At 42.4% G+C, this 24327-nt stretch overlaps 1 protein-coding gene across 2 annotated transcripts in view; it reads right to left on the minus strand.

Annotated features, from left to right (window-relative positions):
* NINL (ninein like) overlaps nucleotides 1–24327 on the minus strand; it is a 232276-nt gene that overhangs the window by 127877 nt on the left and 80072 nt on the right. For both annotated transcript variants that reach the window (XM_073557474.1, XM_073557475.1), the window contains exons 2-3: nucleotides 4806–5000; nucleotides 1286–1385 (exon numbers count right to left, since the gene is read on the minus strand). In XM_073557474.1, coding sequence (XP_073413575.1) covers nucleotides 1286–1385; nucleotides 4806–4988 — 283 coding nt within the window. In that variant the 5' untranslated portion in view covers nucleotides 4989–5000. The remainder of the gene's footprint in view (nucleotides 1–1285; nucleotides 1386–4805; nucleotides 5001–24327) is intronic.

Genomic DNA, 24327 nt, shown 5'->3' on the forward strand with positions numbered 1-24327 from the left:
TGCAAACCTCTGAAGGACCCTGCTTCTTGTTGTTTGGGGACGTTGGAGGCACCAGCAGCTTCAAAAACTTGTCTGCTGCTATGACAAGGCATTTTTGCAGCTGCTCTTTTAACCTGACGCAATTGCCTGTTGGAAAGAGTCCTCAATTTTTCCTTATCAGCACGCACACGTGTGTGCTGGGAATCAGCTACATACTTCTTGATTGTGCGATGATCACGATGAAGTGTCTTGGCAATGTTGATTGTAGTCACGCCTTGTTCTAAATACTCCACAATTTGTTGCTTCTCAGGAGCCGACACATCCTTTTCCTTTCCCATTTTGGCAAAAAATGTAGGCTGCTTAATAATGTGTAACAGCCTTCTTAAGTAGTCTTGCCTTTATTTGGACACACCTGCCAAACTAATTTGCACAGGTATCTGCAATTGCTATCAGTGATATAAAGAGCCCTGACACACATCACCATCAATGAGTTTAAATGACAAACAAAAAAATTCTAACCTTATCACTCCTAAACTCTTTTTGCATAATAATTTGGAACACAGTGTACAACCTCTTTAAAGATCATGTAACTCCAGGAGGAACATTAGTATTTATACACCTCATAGGCTACACATAAGTGATATAGGACAAACAAGGTGCCAAATACCTTAGTAGGGAAACATGGCAGAAATGTATAAGGGTATGCCGCCATATTGGTACACATTCCACTCCAAATGCATAATAACCAAAGGAGAACAAAAGGAGTACCAGATTCTAGTATTATAAAAAATATGTAATAATTTTATTTAATCACAATCATTGTAAATACAATACAAAAAGCATGATAGCAAAACATAAGACACCCAATAGATAGGGGTAAATAACCCATGCATATAAACCCATACCCATAAGATCAGCCAAAGTGTGAGCCACATAATGTGACAGGCTTTATAAGGGAAAGTAGTAAGCCAGACATAGCAAATGCAAAAAATTAGTCCCAAGTGGAAAGAGTTGCCATGTCACTAGTGAGCGCTTACCGGAGGAGATATGCACGGACACCCAGAAAGAGGATAAAAACCCCCAATGCGCGTTTCGCATCCACATGGTCGCTTTCTCAAGGGGAGTGAGGATATAGTATACATTGAGATCTTAGGTTTAGACAATGCCTCAACTCACTACCGGCTACAACGCCTCCTACTGTCAAATATTTGTAAATTACTATACATTGGCACATATCTAGTAACCATTTCTTGTACTGTACATTATACAATATAGCACAACAGATAAACTGAAGTAACTGTCTTACCAGGCTCTAAATAACTACTTTCATCATCATCGGAGATGCTGATGTTGATAGTTGATGACAGAACAGCCACAAATCCCTCTTTAAATTCTTCAAAATTCACCTAAAGAAAACATAACATTATCTCAAGAAGTATGTAGAAGCTGTTTTAAAGGAGTAATTATATTTTATCTAAAGGGCGCAGTCAGATGGCCGCATTACTCGCGTGAGGATCCCATCGCAATCCTCGGACTGGCCGTTGGCTGTCCTGACCTGAGCATGATAGCGTGTACGGTATTTATATGAAGCCGTCAGACTCAGGTCAGGAGAGCCGACAGCCAGTCTGAGGCTTGCTATCTTTGCGTGAGTAATAGCCGTCTGACTGCGCCCTAAAAGAGCTTTTACCCCAATACAACTTCAAATCTATCCAAAGTATAAGGTAGGTGTGTGATGACTGGGAGTCAGATCACTTGGACCAGGCCAATCACAAAAAAATTGGGTCATGTGTCCTTTGTTTAAATGGGGTAGTGGTCACACATGCTAGTATTGCTGCTTCATTAAAAGTCTATAGGAGTCATGGAGACAAACGAGCGCTGAATTTGGCTCTGTCACTCCCATAACCTATGAGTAGAGTGGCAGCACGCATGTACCACTGCTGCTCCATTTAAAGGCGATCTGACATCAGGTTTTTGCCCCCTAATCTGAGATCACCATAAGAGACAAAGACTCTGAATGCAGCGAGCTGTCACTTACTGGGCTGCTTGCTGTAGTTTTGAAAAAAAAATCAGTTTTATCAACAAGAGATCACCACTAGAGGATTACTAAACCTGCTCCAAGGTAGTCCTCCATATTCATGAGCTCTGTATAACCCCGTCCCTACCACCGATTGGCTGCTTTCTGCCTTTGCACAGTGTACACAGAAAACTGCTAATCAGAGGTGTGGGCGGGGTTATAAAGAGCTCAGCATTCAGAGAACTGCTAGATCTACAGCAGATAAAACAGAAATGTTATTAAAATGACAGCAAGCAGCCCAATAAGTGTTAATACATTTCTGGAATCAGGATGTCTGCCCCTACATTATACTGCTCTCAGATGAGGTAGAAAAAAGCCTGGCGGCAGAATCCCTTTAAACAGGTAGCTTGGGACCTCAGTTCCTGTAATTGGTGGAGGTCAAAGGGGTTGCACCCTAAGTGACAACACGCATTTCCTATCATGTGAAGAAGTTGTGATCTTAGTTCAACACCTTTACGATGCTAGAACAACCATTAAAATACAACACATATTTGAGTTGACTATGGTTGCATTAAGCACATCTGATGCAGGAGTGTGACTACGTTAGTTCAGCAAATTCTTTAAGAGAAAAGTTTTCCAAAGAACGAAGCTGCTAAGTAACACCAGACAGAAAAAGTACAAGTACGCACAATACAAGCCATTTTTACAAATAGTTACAACTGACATGAACACACACAAAACACAATTCTATGAAAATAAATATTGAACATATGCTATTAATAATGTCAATCAAGGAGTCTTTGTGTTTGCCTTGATTTCGATTTCCTCTTAAAGTTAATAAACAGCTAATAATGCACAAAACCCATCAGCCTTTACTGACAATGGACCTTTATTTTATAAAAATACATTCACCCAAAGGAAAAAAAAAAAGAAAAAAAAAAGGGCAACGTTTCAGTCTCCCTTCAATTCTTCTCACGTGATTTTTTTTTTTATACAGTCATATGTTAAAGTTTGGGCACCCCTATTAATGTTAACCTTTTTTCTTTATAACAATTTTGGTTTTTGCAACAGCTATTTCAGTTTCATATATCTAATAACTGATGGACTCAGTTATATTTCTGGATTCAAATGAGGTTTATTGTACTAACAGAAAATGTGCAATCTGCATTTAAACAAAATTTGACCAGTGCAAAAGTATGGGCACCCTTATCATTTTCTTGATTTGAACACTCCTAACTACTTTTTACTGACTTCCTGAAGCACTAAATTGGTTTTGTAACCTCATTGAGCTTTGAACTTCATAGCCAGGTGTATCAAATCATGAGAAAAGGTATTTAAGGTGGCCACTTGCAAGTAGTTCTCCTATTTGATTCTCCTATGAAGAGTGGCATCATGGGCTCCTCAAAACAACTCTCAAATGATCTGAAAACCAAGATTATTCAACATAGCTTTTCAGGGGAAGGATACAAAAAGTTGTCTCAGAGATTTAACCTGTCAGTTTCCACTGTGAGGAACATAGTAATGAAATGGAAGAACACAGGTACAGTTCTTGTTAAGCCCAGAAGTGGCAGGCCAAGAAAAATATCAGAAAGGCAGTGAAGAAGAATGGTGAGAACAGTCAAGGACAATCCACAGACCACCTCCAAAGACCTGCAGCATCATCTTGCTGCAGATGGTGTCACTGTGCATCAGTCAACAATACAGCGCACTTTGCACAAGGAGAAGCTGTATGGGAGAGTGATGCGAAAGAAGCCGTTTCTGCAAGCACGCCACAAACAGAGTCGCCTGAGGTATGCAAAAGCACATTTGGACAAACCAGTTACATTTTGGAAGAAGGTCCTGTGGACTGATGAAGCAAAGATTGAGTTGTTTGGTCATACAAAAAGGCGTTATGCATGGAGGCTAAAAAACACAGCATTCCAAGAAAAACACTTGCTACCCACAGTAAAATTTGGTGGAGGTTCCATCATGCTTTGGGGCTGTGTGGCCAATGCTGGCACCGGGAATCTTGTTAAAGTTGAGGGTCGCATGGATTCAACTCAGTATCAGCAGATTCTTGACAATAATGTGCAAGAATCAGTGACGAAGTTGAAGTTATGCAGGAGATGGATATTTCAGCAAGACAATGATCCAAAACACTGCTCCAAATCTACTCAGGCATTCATGCAGAGGAACAATTACAATGTTCTGGAATGGCCATCCCAGTCCCCAGACCTGAATATCATTGAACATCTGTGGGATGATTTGAAGCGGGCTGTCCATGCTCGGCGACCTTCAGACTTAACTGAACTGGAATTGTTTTGTAAACAGAAATGGTCACAAATACCTTCATCCAGGATCCAGGAACTCATTAATAGCTACAGGAAGCGACTAGAGGCTGTTATTTTTGCAAAAGGAGGATCTACGAAATATTAATGTCACTTTTATGTTGAGGTGTCCATACTTTTGCACCGGTAAAATTTTGTTTAAATGCAGATTGCCCATTTTCTGTTAGTACAATAAACCTCATTTGAATCCAGAAATATAACTGAGTCCATCAGTTATTAGATAAATGAAACTGAAATAGCTGTTGCAAAAACCAAAATTGTTATAAAGAAAAAAGGTTAACATTAATAGGGGTGCCCAAACTTTAACATATGACTGTATAATGCACTGAAAAAGTTTGTTTTATTTCAAACCCCGATTTCACAAAAAAAAAACCCTCAATAAAAGTCACAGCTCTAAGAGGAAGGGCGGAAATAAAAGTGCAAAATCGAAAAAAGACCCGATCCTCAAGGGGTTTATTTAGTGTATGTATGGAGAGAAGACTTACCCTGGCAAGCAGATCATTTCCGAGAAGTGTTTGCAGAAGAAGAGGGAGTTGAGCGTCTAGATGGAGTTTATGACAAAGGTCTGTCAGCTCATCTTTGTCCAGGTATCCAGTGCCCGTTGTGTCACAGCTGCTGAAAACCTCTTGAAGCTGGGACACATATTTGTTTTCTTCTTCCTGGTCCATCCCATAGCAATACTGGAAAAGATATTGATTGATAACGATTACAAGGATTCTACTCTACTACCTGAAAATATTCTTACAAAAGGAATTGCTCTGGATACCCTACAACTTACAATAGGGTAGCGATTGTCTACGGGGTTTACACATTGTTCTTGGGATCACAGAACTGGTTTTGAGGCACCAGCTTTTTGTGTGTGCAATGACTGACCTGCAGAGACAAGCTACTTGCACCTGTAAGTACAATAATTCACAGTCTGGAGGCATTTTTTTTTTGCCGCAGCTTTGATACTTAAACACTTTTGACCATATTAAATGAGGCAAGATACTGTGTGAAAAGAGTTATACATAGTCCCAAAAGCAAAGCTTTCATGGCTTGATGACAGGTACTCACACTAAGTAGGTTAGGGCAGGTGTAGACAAGGCTCTGTACTGACCCAAGTGTCACTCAACATTTTTAGAAAATTATCTAGATAAGGGAACTGAAGGTAAACTAATCACATTTGCAGACGATGCAAAGCTAGGAGAAATAGCTAATACTAGAGAAGACAGAAACAATTCAGAAGGATCTAGATAAGCTTGAACAATGAGCAGCGACTAATAGAATGGTATGTAAAGGCCCCGTTACACGATTCAATGTCCCAGCGATCCCACCAACCATCCGACGTGGATGGGATCGCTGGGACATAGTTAGCTGATCGCTGCTGAGCTGTCACAGACAGACTCACCAGCGATCAGGACCAGCGAGCAAGCTGGTATCCAAGGTAAACAGCGGGTATCTAAGAGCCGCGCAGCTCTTTACCCACTATTTACCTTGGATACCAGCGTACAGCATCGCTGATCGTTGGTCTCTCGCTGTCACACGCAGCGATGCTGATCAGCGGGAGACCAACGATCAAAAAATGGCCCAGGACGTTCCTTCACGATTAGCAATACCCGGCGTGGGGGCCGGTCGCTGATGCGTGTCGCTGGCGAGATCGCTGTGGCGTCACAAAAACAGCGATCTCGCTAGCGATCTCACTGTGTGTGACAGGGCCTTAAGATGGAGAAATGCAAGATTCTACATATGGGCAAGAAAAAAAGAAAATTAACGCTACAGAATTGAATGAATATATCTAAGCAACAGCACGTGTGAAAAAGACTTGGGTACACTACTAGATCACAGACTGCACAGGAGGCAACAGTGTGATGCAGCAGCAAAAAATGCAAATACAATTCTAGAATGTACGAGTATTAAGAGAAGTATAGAGTATAGATAACGTGAATTAATTATCCCCCTCTACTCCTCCTTGGTCAGACCTCATCGGGAATACTGTGTCCAATTCTGGGCACCATATTTTAAAAAATACATTTTCAAAAAAGAAGGCCAATAGGAGACTTAATAGCTGACTACAAATATCTGAAGGGATGTCACAGTGTAGAGGGATCATCCTTATTCTCATTTGTACATTGAAACACAAGAAGCAATGGGATGAAGCTGAAAGGGAGAAGATACAGATTAGAAAAAAAACTTTGACAGTGAGGGTGATTAATGAGTGAAATGGGATGCTACGAGAGGTGGCTATTTTCTCCTTCAATGGAAGTCTTCAAACAGAGGCTGGACAGACATCTGTATGGGAGGATTTAGTGAATCTTGCATTGCTGCATTGAGCAGGAGGTTGGACACGAAGTCCATTGAGGTCCCTTCCAACTCTAACATTGTGATTCTACGATATGTTTGCCATCTGAGAAAAAGTCTTAGTTACTCACCGGTTAACGGTGTTTTTCGGAGTCCATGACAGCACCACCTGAGAGAGGGGATCCGCCCTTCAGGAACAGGAAACCTACAGATACAAAAGGGCGGCACCTCTCCCACGCATCAGTTGGATTACAGAGCACAAGAGGACCACAATGGTTAATGGCAAAATTTATATACAGTACTTTTACACAACTATTCCTTACCAGTGTACATACAAGAGGAAGAAGTGCACACCCAAATTTAAACTAAAGGGAGGGAATATACGGGTGCTGTCATGGACTCCGAAAAACACCGTTAACCGGTGAGTAACTAAGACTTTATCGGTCGTCCATGACAGCACCACCTGAGAGAATTACAGAGAGAAACTATTTAGGGAGGGACTACAGCCTGCAGTACCCTTATACCAAAAGAGAGGTCTGTGGAAGCACCCAAGTCTAGCCTATAATGACTATAAAAGGTGCTCGGAGAGGACCAAGTAGCCACCTTACATATCTGGTCAATGGACACTTCTGATCTTTCGGCCCACGAGGTTGCCATGACTCTGGTGGAATGCGCCCTCAGCTTCCGGGGTGGCGACCTGCCTTTTGAGGTGTATGCTATTAAGATCGCTTCTCTAACCCACCTGGCTAGTGTACTTTTTGACGCTCTACAACCTTTCCTAGGGCCTTGATAAGAGACAAACAGGGCATTATCTTTCTTCCAGGGATCTGTAACTGCCAGATATTCTTTGAGGCATTTTCTAACATCCAAGGTGTGAAGTTTCTCTTCCTTCTCATTAGCTGGGTTAGGGAGGAAAGATGGAAGGACTATCTCCTGTGTCCTATGAAAACTGGAAACTACCTTAGGTAAATACGCCGGATCGGGTCTGAGTATTACCCTATCGTCCTTGAACTGTATATAAGGAGGACGTCTAGATAATGCCTGGATGTCGCTTACCCTACGAGCTGAGGTTAGGGCTACCAGGAAGGCTACTTTGAGGGACAGGTTCTTTATGGAAGCTGATGAGATAGGTTCGAATGGGGCTTCTGTCATAGCCGTGAGGACTAGGTTAAGTCCCACGGCATGAATCTATCTATCGCTATTGGCCTGGATCGACCTGCTGCCTTAATGAATCTACTGATCCAGTAATTACCCGTGATGTTGCAGCTAAAGAGGGCCCCCAAGGCTGATACTTGTACTTTAAGGGTACTAGTGGAGAGCCCCATATCCAGACCTTTCTGAAGAAACTCTAAGATATGGTTTACAGGTGCTGAGGTGCCAGCGACCACTCCAGAGTTCTGCAGGAATTTTTTCCAAATTCTGACATAGATTTTGGTGGTGATGACTTTCCTACTTTTAAGTAGGGTGTTAATCAGGCCTGGGGAGAAGCCTTTTTCTCTCAGCAGTGTCCGTTCAAACTCCACGCCGTCAGATGTAGGCCAGCCACCTGAGGATGCAACACTGGGCCCTGGGATAGGAGATCCGGAATGTCCGGAAGGACCCAAGGGTCGGACACCGACATGGTCCTGAGGCAAGAAAACCAAGCCCTCCTGGGCCAAAATGGAGCGATAACTATCACCCTTGCTCTGTCTCTCCTGATTTTCTTCATCACCAGGGGCAGTAGCGATAGGGGAGGGAAGGCATAGGCTAGCCTGAAGTCCCACTTTACCAGAAAGGCATCTACCGCCAGGGGGTTTTCTCTGGGATTTAGGGAGCAAAATTGTTTTAATTTTCTGTTTTCCCTGGTAGCGAAGAGGTCTACCTCTGGTTGTCCCCATTTTTGTACAATTAGGTCGAAGATGGAGGTGTTTAGGGACCATTCTCCTTGTTTTAGTGGATTGCGGCTCAGGAAATCTGCTGTGATATTTTCCTTCCCTTTTATATGTAGAGCTGTTAAAGATTGAAAATGCTGCTCTGCTAGCTGGAATAGCCGCTCTGCCACATTCATCAGGGGTTTGGAACGAGTCCCGCCTTGGTGGTTGATATAAGCCACGGTGACCTGATTGTCGGAGAACACTCGCACATGATGGCCCTGTAGATACATAAGTAGCTCTTTAGCTGCCTGCTCTACCGCTGTCAACTCTTTCAGATTAGATGACATTTCTATCTGATGATGCTCCCATAGGCCCTGGCTTTCCTGAGGGACATGGTAGGGTTATTGGAAGCGTTCAGGACCTGATAGTGTAGGCGAACAAGCTTCTCCGGGAGCAGACGGCATTCCTGTTTCTCAGAGTCTAGGATCAGGCCCAAGAATTGTTGGACTCTCACCGGCTGTAACCGAGACTTTTTAATGTTAAGCAGCCATCCTAACCCCTCTAGGGCAGACATTGCCCTTTGTAGTTGTTCCAGACAATGTTCTGCTGTTTTCCCTACGATCAGGAAGTCATCTAAGTAGGGGATCACCAGAATGTCCGATTCACGTAGATGGGCCATAACTTCCGCTACTACTTTGGTAAACACACGGGGAGCGACTGCCACCCCAAAGGGGAGGGCCGCATGTTGGAAATGTTGGATTGACCCATCCAGCTGAACCGCCACTCTGAGAAACCGCTGATGAGCTGCATGAATGGGAATATGGTAGTAAGCGTCTTTTAAATCTAACACCACCATAAAACAGTTTTGAAACAGTAATTTTATTGTTGATTTAATTGTCTCCATCTTAAACGGGCGTATGACCAGGAACTCATTGAGGGATTTAAGGTTTATTATAGTCCTGAAGGACCCGTCTGGTTTGCGGACCAGGAACAGGGGGGAGTAAAACCCTTTCCCCGTTTCTCCCTCTGGGACCACCGTTAGGACCCTCTTATGGCAGAGATCATGCACCTCGGCCTCCAGGGCAGCTTGTTCTGGTGTGGAAGACCTGAGCGGGGTGACTTTAAATCGATCTTGGGGGACCCGGGCGAATTCTAGGCATAGACCCGCAGCTATCTCCCCCAGTATCCATTTACTATTGGAAATCAAGGACCAGGCTGGGTAGAAGGCAGCTAGTCTCCCCCCCTACCGGGGCAACTAGTCATTGGGGCGGTTTTTTAGTGTCACGTGCTGGACCTTCTTGACGCCCCCCTCCTCCGAACATGAAACCTGTACCTCTCCTTCTTTTGTCCTCCCATCTGCCCTGATCTCTGGACGGCCTTCTATGGAAATAGCTTTTCCTGGTAAAGGGACGTCTGTAAGAAGGATTCGGTAGACTGGGGAACTTCTTTTTATCATCCCCGGCTTTCTCTAGGAGTTCATCCAAGACTGGCCCAAACAGATATTCACCCTCACATGGAATGGAGCAGAGTCGTGATCTGGCCTGGATATCTCCCGGCCAGCAGCATTTTAACCAAAGGGCCCTTCGAGCTGCGTTAGATAAACTCGCAGTTCTGGCTGCCATCCTCGCAGAGTCCGCTGAAGCATCCGCTAAAAAAGCTGCAGCACTTTGGATGATTGGCAGCGTTTTTCGGATAGAAGCTCTTGAGACTCCTTCCTTTAGTTGGGAATCCAATTGGTCTAGCCAGACCATCATGGATCTGGCCGTACATGTGGCCGCTATCGCTGGTCTTAGAGCACCTGCTGACATCTCCCAAGTTCCTTTCAAAAAGGAGTCTGCTTTCTTATCTAGCGGGTCTTTTAAGGAGGCCATGTCGTCGAAGGGAATGGAGGATTTTTTGGAGGCTTTGGCTACTGCCGCATCCAGTTTAGGGGCTTTATCCCATCTGTCTACCACTGGGTCGTCAAACGGGTACCTCCGCTTGAAGGCCGGAGGTAAGGAGCCTCTTTTTTCAGGTCTCTTCCATTCCCTATCTATTAGGCTCTGGACCTTATTTAATGGAAAGGCCTTCCGCTTCCTGGGATCTAGACCCCCGAACATCACGTCCTGAGCTGAAAGTTCCGGTTTTGTGTCTGCTACCCCCATGGTGGACCTTATTGCTTTAACTAGCTTATCCATCTGGTCTAAGGGGAAGCAGAATCGACTTGAGTCTTCCTCCGAAGAAGATGAAGTGGAGGCCGGGGAATCTGAAGAGTCATCGATCCTTAGGGCGGTCGAGGACTCTGAACCTGAGAAACTACATTCTCTTCCCCTAGAGGAGTCCTTTTTAGATAGGGCCTTTATCTCTGTCCTGATTATGTCCCTCAGGCTCGTGGTGAAGTCCGGCGTTTCTTCCGCTACCGTTTGTCTCACGCATGGCTGACACAACTTTTTAGGGTGGCCGTCCGGCAAGGGGCAACTACAGAGGGCACATTCCCTGTGCTTCTGTTTTCCCGTAGCTTTCCTCCCCTGCGAAAAAAACATAAGGGAACACTGCATCAGGGTACATTCACGGAGATCTCTTACCCATGCAGATGAGGCAGGTACCGGATCACGGAGGGAGGCAGGAGGGTCCTTTGTCCTGGAGGAACTTCTGTGGCTCTGTTCGCGCGGACGTTTCTGTTTCTATTGCTGGCCACTCGCATGTGGTTTCACTGTGGCCTGTTTCTGTGGGTGCTCCTGCACCTCGTCCAGCTGCTCTATGGGGGCTTCTGTCGTATCCATCGCTGGCCTTCAGAAGCACCCCAGCAGCGTCACCTCCTGCCTTTTAAGGCCTCCTTGTCCGGATCAGCAGGGCTCTGGCGCGCACCTCCCACCCGGGACCCCCCGCAAGCTCCGGTCATCCTCCCCCCCCCCGGCCACCGCGCGCCGCCCAGCATCGCCGTGCACACGCGGCGTGCGCCGGAAGCCGGCAGGCACCCGACTTCCGGTTTCGGCGTCCCCGGCCCCGCCCCCTCCGCCGCCCGTCTGAGGCCTGCGGGGACGCGCAGAAGGAGCCGGCACGGCGCCCCCGGCTCAGGCCAGGCCACAGCCCCCACGCGCGCCGACCGGGCGCCACTGCCGGCCCGGCCGGAAGAGGGGAGAGCGGACCACGGGGAGAGCGCACCAGGAGGGGCCCGGGACATACATACCTCCTGGTGCGGCAACATGGAGGCGGCTGTCCACCGGACCCCTGGCTCCACCTGCTCTCACCACCATCATGGAGACCTACCCGGCCCCACCGTGGCGCTTCCAGGGACCCGAGCTTGACCGAGGTAGGAGACCCCCTCGCTACCTGGGTCGGTCAGCCGGCCTGGGAATCCCTCGGCGACTCCATGATGGACGATCTGAAGGAAGTCCCGTCCTCTAAGGAAACCAACTGATGCGTGGGAGAGGTGCCGCCCTTTTGTATCTGTAGGTTTCCTGTTCCTGAAGGGCGGATCCCCTCTCTCAGGTGGTGCTGTCATGGACGACCGATAAATCAGTCTGATTATGCTGATCACACTCTGATCAGAGTTTGATCAGAGTGGGATCCACTTATCTCAGATGTAGAGAATTAAAAAAAAAAAAAAAAAAAAATCTCCATCTCTATTCCGTCCATTTGTAAAAATTCAATCTTATCCGATTGCAGTCCGATGATTTCCACAGACACGACTGGGCGAGTGCAATTCTAGGAGGCAAGTCATGCATGCTGCAGTTTTTTTTTTACCATCGGTCCATGGAACAAAGTGGACATGTGCACAGCCCCATAAGATCATGTACGTATGAGCGCTGTCAAAACCACGAATAGTACTAGTCCGATTAAAACGGTCATCTGCACGAGCCCCATAGATGAACATAATTTGATCAGTTTCTCTCTAAAACGTCAATGAAAAAAGGAAAATACCGTAATTTATAATTGTTGCAGAAAAGTTGAGCTTGATGGACCTAGTTATAGTTTGAAAAAGTATACAAAACCTACAAAAGACAAAATGAGAAAAACCCTGCAGTAATTAAATAAGCAAAAGTGCATTTAACTAATTCAGAGTTCTTTCATCAAATACAGTATTACTAAGAACTCTGAATTATTTAAATGCACTTTTGCTTTTTATTTATATAATTACAGCAGGGTTTTTCTAATTTTGTCTTAGATTTTGTTTGCTTTATGGCCAATGTGAACATGCGTTTATGTGCATGTTCATGTTTGGTGTCTGTGAACTCGTAATGACCTGGAGAATCATAATGGCAGGTCAGTTTTAGCATTTAGTGAACATGATAAGAAAAAAAAAAAAACACAACCGTGGAATTGCACTTTTTTTTGCAATTTTTTCCCATTTCCAGTACACGATATGTCAAAACCAATGGTGTCGCTCAAAAGTACAACTTGTCCCACAAAAAAACAAGCCCTCACATGGCCATATTGACTGAAAAATGAAAAAAAAAAGTTATGGCTCTGGGAATATGGGGAGCAAATAATGGAGACTCAAAAACGGAAAATGGCCAGGGGGTTAAGGGGTTAAAGTGACCAATTAGTGGTTTGTACATTAGACAAATGCTAGTGAAAACTGAAATTTGTCCCATAAAAACATGCTCTGCTGTAAATCCTGCCACTGACAAATTCAACTCATCCTGCAATTAATAATAAAAAAAAAATAAAAAAGCTTTCTTCTAAAGGCCTAAAAGGGCATTAAAAGTTATAATGAAGCTGGCATGGTTGCGACAGAGTTGCTATGAAAATACGGATAGAATTCTTGTTATTGCACATCATGCTTGACGAGCTGTATAGCTTTACATATTGCAGAGAACTGAAGAAATGCGAATGTTTTCTCTGTAATTCAATTTCTATTTCAAGAGAATTTTTACATTCTATGCGCTTTGTCAGCAAAATTTTTGGAGCGCAATGCCCAAAATTGATATAGCAAAGAACCAGAAAAACCACAAACTTAATAACATGCTACTTTAAAGAGAATAAGTGGGGGTTCTCTGAGATTTAAAAATATTCTTTTCTCTGCCAATATGAATGCAAGCTGGGATATGCCAAAACATCAAATTAAAGATTTATGCAGAAAAATGTCCTCAACTACTATTACGAGTACATACCGTAAATACAAGGATTTTCCACTCTCTCAATCTGCAAGCTTCTACCTATCCTCAGTACAGTTTGTTGATCCAGACCTACGAATGAGCAGAGTGTCCAGTGTACAGGTATAATATTAGTACAAGGACCCAAATGAATGAGCTCACGTGGTGGCAAGGGGGGCTTACAGAATGTGATCGAAATAGGAAAAAAAAAAAAAAAAAACACACCTCACATTTCAAAAGGATTTGCCCATCTCCTAAAATGATTGCATACAGCTAACCTGATACCACTGTGATATGTGATGGTGTATGGTCTGACCACCCCAATGATAATAAAAGGGCTGCGGAAAGTTCCTCCAATGGCCAGAGTGTGAATGCACACCTAAGCATTGTACTTATACCAACATACAGTGGGGAAAATAAGTATTTGATACACTGCTGATTTTACACGTTTTCCCCCCATCTACAAAGAATGAAAGATCTATAATTTTCATCATAGGTACACTTCAACTGTAAGACAATCTAAAAAAAAACAAAATCTAGAAGATCACATTGGAAGATTTGTAAATAATTAAAATGCATTTGATTGCATGAAATAAGTATTTGATCACCTATCAAACAGCAATTCTGGCTCTCATAGACTGTTGTTTTTTCTTTAAGAAGCCCTCTTACTCTGTACTCATTACACCAGTTTCAACTTGTTGCCTGTATAAAAGACACCTGACCTCACACTCAATCACACTCCAACAAGACCAAAGAGCTATCTAAGGATACCAGGGACAAAATTGTAGACCTGCAGACATGGCTGGGATGGGCTACAGGATAATTATTAGAAAATGGAAGAAACATGAGATGACTGTCAATCTTCCTCAGTCTGGGGCTCCATGCAGAATCTCACCTCGTGGGGCAAGGACGATTCTGAAAAAGGTCAGGAATCAACCCAAAACTACACAGGAGTACCTGATCAGTGACCTGAAGAGATCTGGGACCAGTCTCAAACATTACCACTAGCAACACTACGCCATCATGGATTAAAATCCTGCAGGTATCCCTGCTCACATCAGCACATGTTCAGGCCTGTTTGAAGATCGCCAGTGATGATCTGGATGATCCAGAGAAGGCATGGGAGAAGTCATGTGGTCAGGTGAGACCAAAATAGAACTTTTTGGTATCAACTCCACTTGCCGTGTTTGGAGGAAAAATAAGGAGGAGTACAACCCCAAGAACACCGGCCCAACCATGAAGCATGGTGGAGGAAACATCGTACTTTGAGGGTGCTTTTCTATAAAGAGGACAGGACGACTGTATTGTATTGAAGGAAGGATGGATGGGGGTCATCTATTGCGAGATTTTGGCCAATAACTTCCTTACCTCATTAAAGAGCATTGAAGAAGGGTCGGGGCTGGGTATTCCAGCATGACAATGACCCGAAGCACACAGCCAGGGCAACTAAGGAGTAAGAAGCATTTCAAGTTCCTGGAGTGGCCTAGACAGTTACCATGCCTGAACCCAATACAAAAATCTTTGCAGGGAGCAGAAACTCAATGTTGCCCAGAGACGGCCCCGAAACCTGAAAGATCTAGAGATCTGTATGAAGGAGTGGGCCAAAATCCCTGCTGCAGTGTGCAAACTTGGTCAGAACTATAGGAAACACCTGACCTCTGTAATTGCAAACAAAGGTTTATGTACCAAATATTACGTTGTTTCCCTATTGTATGAAATACTTATTTCATGCAATGAAATGCAAATTAATTATGTAAAGTCATATAATGTGATTTTCTAGGTTTTTTTTATTTTTAAACTCTAAGGAGTTCTGTGGATATAATCCGCGCTGCTGAAAAAAATGCAGGTCCAGACGTGTTAAAAAATGAAACAGTGGTTTAATCAACACGTTTCAAAGTCCAAATGACTTCATCAGGAAATTACCACATACAACTTATTTTTAGATTCTGTCTCGCTCAGTTGAAGTGTACCTACGATAAAAATTACAGACCTCAATTCTTTAAAGTTGGGAAAACTTGCAAAGTCGGCAGTGTATCAAATACTTATTTTCCCTACTGTATCTGTAAGCAGGTACTGGGATGCAGTAACGCAGGGAAGGCAGAGCAAGGGTTAATAGTAATGCAATTTAATAACAATAGAGAAACTCTTCGCAGGGAGACAACAGATAATTAACAAAAGGAATTGTAATGTAACACAACACTCCGGTTATTAAACTTATCGTGACTCCTATGTTCCTCAGTCGCATGCAGTCCGATGAGGGTTGTAGTGCCAGCAAGGGCCGGTATGGAGTTTTCAGGCGTCACCCGCCAACACCCGAACAAGCTTCTGGCGGCAACAGGCGGTCTCCGGTTTTGCTCTAGTCCATCAATTTGTGCAGCTGAAATCGGTAACCACGTGGAAATCTCTACAAGGTGTGTGCTTCGCCACACGCCTGCCAACCAAGGTGGGGGGGGGGGTTTATAATGCTCACGGTCCAGCACCTGGCACTCGCTTCTCAATGCAAGCACCGCACACTGTATGGCAGTGCGCACGACACTCTGCGCACTCACTGACTCCGCAGAGCCCTGTGTTTCCTCTGCTGAGTCACGACTCCGCACTGTCTGGAGAGTGCGGCGCACACCTGCCTCTACTCTCTGACAGCGGGAACCAACTGCTTTCTCGCGCTTCCTGTTCTCTGCCGGATCTCGCCACGCCCCCTCTCAACAGGTCAGGAGCTTCAGGCCTGGGCACTTTGACGCTCACTTCCCTGGGGCTGGGAGACTGTGGACTATTCGGATCTGAAGCCGAGGCGAGCGTCTGTTCCTCGTCACAGTCGAGAACTGCTGGGGTGGGTTGTTATGAATGGGTCACCGAGGAGGAAAAAAAACAACAAGCTAAGTCTCAGAAAACCAGAGAGGTTGGAAACTATGCAGATTGCAGATCCCTGATCTTAACCACACAACTAGCAGCAGTCGTGGAGCGTTCCTACGATGGTCCTAGACGCCTCGTCACAACCGGAGAGTTACATAAGCCTAAAGCAGGAAAAGAGGAAAACTAACTGCCCCAGAGCAGACCCCAAAGGAAAGACAGCCACCCCACATGTATTGACGGTGAAACAAGATGAAAACACAAACAAAGGCAGGAAAATAGGCTGAGCAAACGATGGGGCCCGACTAACTAGAAAGGACAGGAAAGGAAAGCCACTGTCTGCAATCTGCCAAAAAACCCTACCAAAATAATGTCCAACACATCTGATAGCAAAATTAACCCTGAAGTCACTAGACTTCTCCCACTATATCAGCACTCTGAAATATTCTGAAACAGAGCAAAAGAGGCCAATCTAATAAGGGACAAAAAAGGCAAATTGGCAAATACAGATAAATAGAAGTGGAAGTTCAGCATAGCCCCAGTAGGGGCAGGCTGACCACACAAGAAACTGAATTGACCAACAAGCGCAAGAGTGAACATTAGCAAAAAAACAAACTTAACTTGAGAAGACTGGAAGAGAGCTGAAGTCCAATACCTGAGAAGCAGACTGAATCACCAGCACCAGGATAGGGCGTCGGCTGTCTTATATCCAGTCTGATACTCCAGAGATCCAATCGTTATCCTCATCAGGTGGCAGATCACTACCACTTAAACCAACTTCACTACCTCCTGTCACCACTAGAGGGAGAACGGAAGGAGAACTCTCAACTGGTGGAGCAGAAAATGAGTTCATAACAGTGGGTGCTTCAATGACGTCTGATACTCTTTCTCCTTCGGGACTCTGTGAGACAGGGCCACAACATACTGTGATGAACTACTTGGGTAGGCGCCCCTTCGTCTCGTTCGGGTTGACCTTCATACATCAGCCCATCAGAACCGACTCGACGCTTCACCTAGTACGGGGGGGTCTTCCCCATCAAAGTTGCAGTTTTCCCCGAGGCGGCTTTCCCTGGATCAGTACCCAATCTCCTGCCCTTAGAGCTGTCCCTTGAAAAGGCGGTGTCTCATGGTGCTGGAGTTCTTAGAACTTTATCTGTTCCAGCCGATGAGTCTGTAGTCAATGTCCCCGAACCCAGGAAGTAGTCTTCTTCTGGTTCCAACTCAAGCTCTGTCATCTCCCGTCCCTTTCGACCAAACAGCAGGGCGTACGGAGTGTATCCTGTTGTGCGGTGCACTCGATTATTGTACATTCAGACTAATTCAGCCACGAACTCAGGCCGTCGTATCTTCCAATCTTCCTCCAAAGTTCGCAACATATGAATCAACGTTCGATTGAAACGCTCGCAGGCTCCATTCCCCTGAGAATGGTAGGGCGTAGTCCTTGACTTCTCAATCTGGTACAAACGATGTACCTCCTCCATCACCTGACCTTGGAAGCTAACACCTTGCTCAGAATGGATTCTCTTCGGGCAACCATACACCCGGATGAAGTCTCGGCAAATGGCCTGTGCAGTCGATTCAGCAGTCTAGTCCTGGGTCGGAGTCACCAGACAATGTTCATATCAGAGATGTGCCGGGTCGACTGCTAGGTAGTCGATCATCAGTAGCTCTAGAGGGGCTATGTCGGGGTCCTCTGTTCCGGAGGTTTGGCCAGCTCGTCACTCCAACATTTTTGACACGCCTCGCCAACCGCAGTCTTCAATCGAGGGTGATATGCTAGCTTCTGTAACCACTGAAACGTCTTATCTGGACCGAAGTGAGCCTCTTTCTTGTGGGCATCTACTGCTACCGCACAAATCAACTTTTCTGGGATCACTACTTGCCAAGTGACCCCCAACTCCCGGACTAAACTGTACTCTGCGGTATAGCAATCCATCTTTCAACAGGAGCCTCTCCCTCTGCCTCAGGATCTGCAGAGCCCCTGGGGTCAGAGCATCTCTCTCGCCGGCTGGGAAGTTGCTACAGGGCCACCCACTGCCTTAGCTGGGCAAGTTCTTTATCTGCTTGCTGGAGCTGCACCCAGTCATCCCAAGGTCATCCCAGTACCCGTTCCCCAGACGTCTCTTCGATCTGTCCCTACATCGCCACCAACGACCTAGCAAGGTACCAAAAACCAGGAACTTCTTCCGTCTCCAAATCTTCGGCCCAGTCACATGTAGGCCACTCATTTGTCAATCTTGAGAGGGCATCAGCGTGGGTATTCTTGGCGCTGGACCAATAGGCGATCTTGTACCGATACTTCGCCACTCACCATTGTGCAAAGGCTCCCAACTTTGCATTTTCCAGGTGAGCAAGGGGGTTGTTATCAGTGCATACCAAGACTTCATCGCCCACACCAGTGCCAGCAGTTCCAACTTGTAGGAGCTGTAATTGTCCGGGTTCCATTACGAGTCATGAAGAGACCAGCTAGCATAGGCTATTACTCGCTCTTATCCTTCCTGCATCTGTGATAGTACGGCCCCCAGACTATAAGTAAGCTTCCATCTGTGTGGAGAATGAAGGGCTGGGAGAAATCAGAAGAGGTGAATATTGGGGCCTCCGTCAGGGCCATTTTCAGGGCTTTGAAGGCTTCCTCCTGGCTGCTTCCCCATTGAATAGTTTGATTCTTGGAACCAGACGGCACTCCATTTAATAGCTGCAGCGGCGGATTAGAGAGACAGGTGAAATTCTTTACAAACCTTTGGTACTAAAACACAATTATCCCAAATGCTAAAGTACTATGGGAAATAAGAAGAGATCCTAAGATATATTAAAATCAATATACTTTATTAATACATGAATTAAAATAGTGTATAAAAAATAATAAAAAGCAAAAAATACTGTTTAAGGGACACCAAGCGGAAAAAATAACAATAATGATGGGATATTGTAAAATAATGCATATCCTGTAAAATACTCAGGACTAGTTACCAGATAAAAATATAGTGGTTTATTTGGTTTCTTCCATCAAAGAAAGGTTATTACAGAAAAACAGGTGAATAAAAATAGGTGAAAGAGAAATTGTCCATTAGATCATGCTCTGAGATCCCACATGGCAAAAGCAACATGTATTCTTCTTCTCTCCGAGATCCTGAATAGCAAATGGCTGCTGTGTCTCAGTTCGGCTTCTCACATCGCCGTCAAGTAATATACCAGCTGTTATGTCATGTCATCTTGCGTCTGTCTCTCATGATGGTGAGGGAAGAAGAGGAGCGACCTCTACAGTTAGCCATGAATTATATACGTCTCCTAAAGCACGTGGTCTCTACATATATGGAGCTGTCTTTCTACCATGAGCCAAGCTTAAAAATAGCCTATGTCATGTAAGCTAAAGCATTCTACAGAACTGAGTCTTATAAGAAATTAACGGATTATTAATATTTAACAATTCCCCCTTTTGAGGGAGACAGACATTAATTGGAACCCTCAAATATAACGATCTTTTTTCTTCTTTTCTTCTTCTTTGACAAAATAATTTAATATCAATAATAATAATAATAATAATAATAATAATAATAATAATATTAGATTACCGTTATAAGTACTCAATGACATAATTGATGTGAATTCATGTTATGGTAAGCCGTGAACAATATTCATATAAAATATGTATAATTATACTTCCCTAAGTCTAAATTGAAGCATCTCAGGTCCAGTCATCATCATCTGGTGTCATCTGGTCTTCATTTTGATGTCTTCTGTCTTCTTCTTGGTTCTTTTAAAAATACAGTTTTCTTATACCATATAGATGTGTTGTGTATCAAATCAAAGTCCATAATTTCAAATGTTAATACGAAAACAAAGTCTATGCAGCTTTAATATCTGTGCAGTGTTATCTTTAAAAACCTGGGCTTACATTGGCTCGCCTTGGATATTCTGGAATCCTCCATCGGTACTGGTCTTTGAACAGGTGTGACGTCTTTGGTCAGCAAAGCAAGGGTTAAAATGACTCTTCCTTGCTAAACATAGCACCATAACCAGTCCTTGTCCTAATGCACAGGACATATGTCAGGGTTGCAGCTTCCTGATAATTACCTTCATTGTTCACCAGCTTTCATCGAAGCTTTTCAGGTGATTGAAAACCTCTGGAACTTGATAAGAACGTGATAACACCGTTCATCTCAGCATCATAGGATCATCGTCCTCTGGTTGTCAGGTTAGACACTTTAATTGTGACTGTCGGTGGTGGATACTGCACTTGTGACTGTCAGTGGTGGATACTGCACTTGTGACTGTCAGTGGTGGATACTGCATTTGTAATTAACACAGTCTATTACTCAGTAATCATAGCTTTGTTACCTTCTGGGATTTCTGGATCGCGGCATTCTTCTTCTTGCAACTGATAAAAATCAATGAAGTTTAGAAATGTGAAAAGTCTTTATTAACATAATTTCAGTATCTTGCTTGAAGTCTTCATTCCCTATTCTATACCAAATCTGATAATTTCCCTATCCCATAATATCACAGCGTACCATAGCAATCAGTAATATCCATATAATTATTATCAGAATTTGTACTGTATATGGATTTCAATATTTGAAATAATAAACCAATAATAAGTGATAATACATTATTATCCATTTTTTTCCATGTGATAGAACATTTTTATGTCTTAGGTGTAATTACCTTTTTCAACCCATAGGTGTCACTGTGTTTTATGTAACCAGTGTTTTCATCTTTATTAATAAAGAATATATTTATTATACTAATAATATGTAGGAATGTATAGCCATGAACCAAAATAAGAATATATGAGTGAGCGAATGAATGAATAAAAGAATTGTTGCATATAACTCAGAAGTGAAACATTTTCTTAGTAATAGAACCATATAATTGCTATATTTAATGAAGCAATATTCTCAGTAGATATTACTTTACTAAATATTGGTGAAAGAATTAAAAATAATGAAAAATAAGAATAAAAATAAAAATAAGAATAAGGCCTTTATGTTGATGCAGAGTAGTTATGTCTTCAGTAACATATACCCTTAATATTTCCATGATCTGGATTATTTCATAATTGTCATAAACTTGTGTTACCAAAATATTCAAATTATGCAACTTTGCATGTAATTCCTCTTAGTGTAAAGAAATGACTCTTTATAATACTTGTTATTATACCCAATACTTATACCATTGTACCTTATTAATATTTTTTCCTATTAAAATGTGTGAAGAGGTGGTATTAATCAAATGTGATTATGTAGTCAGGATAAAAAACATATTTCCCCCTTAATACCAAAAAATATTGTTTCATGAAATAATTCATTTATCAAAACCAAAATTAAAAATAATTAATGTATAAATTATGTGAATTTATACTTGCTTATACCATTATTTGTCTGAAGATGTGTAACCATCAAAATTAATTTGAATATCATAAAATTATCCTTTGGAAAAATTAATTTAAATGTAGTTTAAGATTAACACACTTGGACAGAGAAGGAAGGTCCACTATTCCCAGATGCAGCTGGTGAATACCAGGCTCTGTGCTGGTGCCTGTTTAAAAGAGCTAAAGCTGATAAGGAAAGAATAGATTTTCTTCCTAAACTATTTTCTATTTTGTTGTGCGATTGCACTTATCCACAATTAACTAAATCAAGAAATAATTACTATAGAAATATAGAAATATATGTTTGTATAGATAATATTTCATTATGTATCTTAATATTCTAATAATTTCCTAAAGATAAAAGCTTTGGGGTTTTTTTTTTTTCTTTCTCTCATGCATTCAGGATCCTGAGGTCTCACAAACGTATCACATTACTCGCTCAGCAGCTGCTCATACACTCAGTCACTGTCACTCAGACTGTGTCACATATTAACTTTAAACCAAATACCTCACATATGAAGGTGTGATGAATACACGTATTTTAACCCAAATTATCCTAATTATCAATGCATTGTAAACTATTTCAATTTAGTCTCTTAATATTTCTTTGAATATTCCCCAAATACACATGACATAAATATATATGTATAGCTATACTTGACATTTAGGCCTGGAAAAAAAATTCCATTGCTTTGCAAAAGTTGAGACCCCCTTTAAAATTCTTTTCCTAAGGAACAGGGACATAGTATACTAGTATACTTGTATTATTAGAACAAGGTTCAAATTCCCCTGCTGTGGTTGTCATTCAAACCATGCAGTAAAAAAGCACACACCCAGAACATTTTAAAAAGCAATTGGTTATTTCCTTTTAAGGGTTAGATATATAAAATCATGCAATTATTGCAACATCCTGTGTAAATAAAGGCATAAATCCTTGGAAGAGAATTTTTCTCGATTAAGTCCTGCTTTGAAATGAAAATTCTAAGGAAACATAAAAAATAAGGTTAATATCATATTCATATTCTAAATATTATTACTGATGTAGATTTTAATTTTCATTAAAAAATACAGTTCTACTATTTCTACTTCTACAAACACTCTATATATACTGTATGACTATGTATATATCCACAACCCATAAAACTACAGGATTATACTCTATAAAATAATTACATATAACTCACTAATTGTATAACACTGTTACACAATATATATATTACTTTTTCTAACCAATTCCTACACCCATACTTATTTCTCTGCAAAAAATATCCTGAAAGGTTCTTGCCATTTTAAAGCTGATAGATTCTTGGAGCAGAGTATTCAGTTTACAGGCCATGATGTCACTCACCACCTGTTTCTGTCTGTTAAATTCGGCCATCTTTGTTACAGAAAGAAAATCAGAACTCATCATTTTTCTTAATTCAATTTGTGTCTTTTCGGTGTTCTTTTGCATCATTCCATATGGTTTATAACAAACATGTGATTTTCTTTTTCTTTCTTCGTAGATTTGATTTTGGGGAAATCTCATTTTAGAAGGCTTTGCTAATACAGGCTTCTGATAAGATTTTACTCTGCCTGTCTTTACAAAATTAGCACAATTTACTTTCCTCTCACGATTCTCGTGTTTTCTGGCAAAATCAAGGGATTGCGCACATTCAAACAATGAATCTTTTTGTGACGCAATAACACGAGATGCAGGATTTAGAAACCAAAATTTGCTTACAAAACTCCTTATGAGGGACGGTGTTTTGACATTCTCACTCAGCATTTTGTACAAACGTTCATATATGGACATGAACGTAAAAATACATTCCTTCCGACCAATCCTAAATTTTTGAAGAATATCAATATCTGGATGATTTTCATTTGATGAACAAAAAATGAGAATTTTTAATCTGTCTTTATCAGTTAAATTCTCATGTGTTTCACCAGATAACTTTAAAGACAATCTCCTAGCAAAATTTACAGGGATCCACATTTTGAACAACTGATTCTTCTCCTCGTTAGATAAATCAAATTTTTCAGAACAACTTTCAAAGATCTCAGAGTTTCTATAAACATCTATTTTGTTGTCATAAGCAGGAATTATTTGGCATATCTTTATCAAATCCTTCCTCACGCTACTTCGGATTTGGGCCTGTGAGTCTTCTATTTTTAGTGGTACGTCTTTCCCTTGTACGTCCTCTACGTCAGTTCTGAAGTCTCCTCCTACTTCTCCATCTTGTTCCACGTCTGCAAGGTCACCTTCAATAGCTGCTACTACTTGTAACTGTTTCTCCACATTACAGTGAATCTCGGGAATATCACTATCCTCTACACAATCATTTTTAGATTTCTCTGACACAGATCTATGAAATATATCTACCATCTGTAGAATATTTTTTAATCTCTCTCTTTCTCTATTGAAAAACTTAGAATCTAACCTCTGATTCTCGAGTTCACACTCGGCATATAAACTTAACCATAAAACTTCTGAATTAGAATTGTCTACAGACTTAAATTTCAATTTACTCTGCTTAGCAAGACAATTAATGACATCCATTTTATCTTACCTTGAAATGTCTCAGCTCCTTTGATG

Source organism: Dendrobates tinctorius, unplaced genomic scaffold, assembly GCF_039654945.1.
Source record: "Dendrobates tinctorius isolate UK_male_01 unplaced genomic scaffold, ASM3965494v1 ptg000250l, whole genome shotgun sequence".
NCBI classification, from domain to species: domain Eukaryota; kingdom Metazoa; phylum Chordata; class Amphibia; order Anura; family Dendrobatidae; genus Dendrobates; species Dendrobates tinctorius.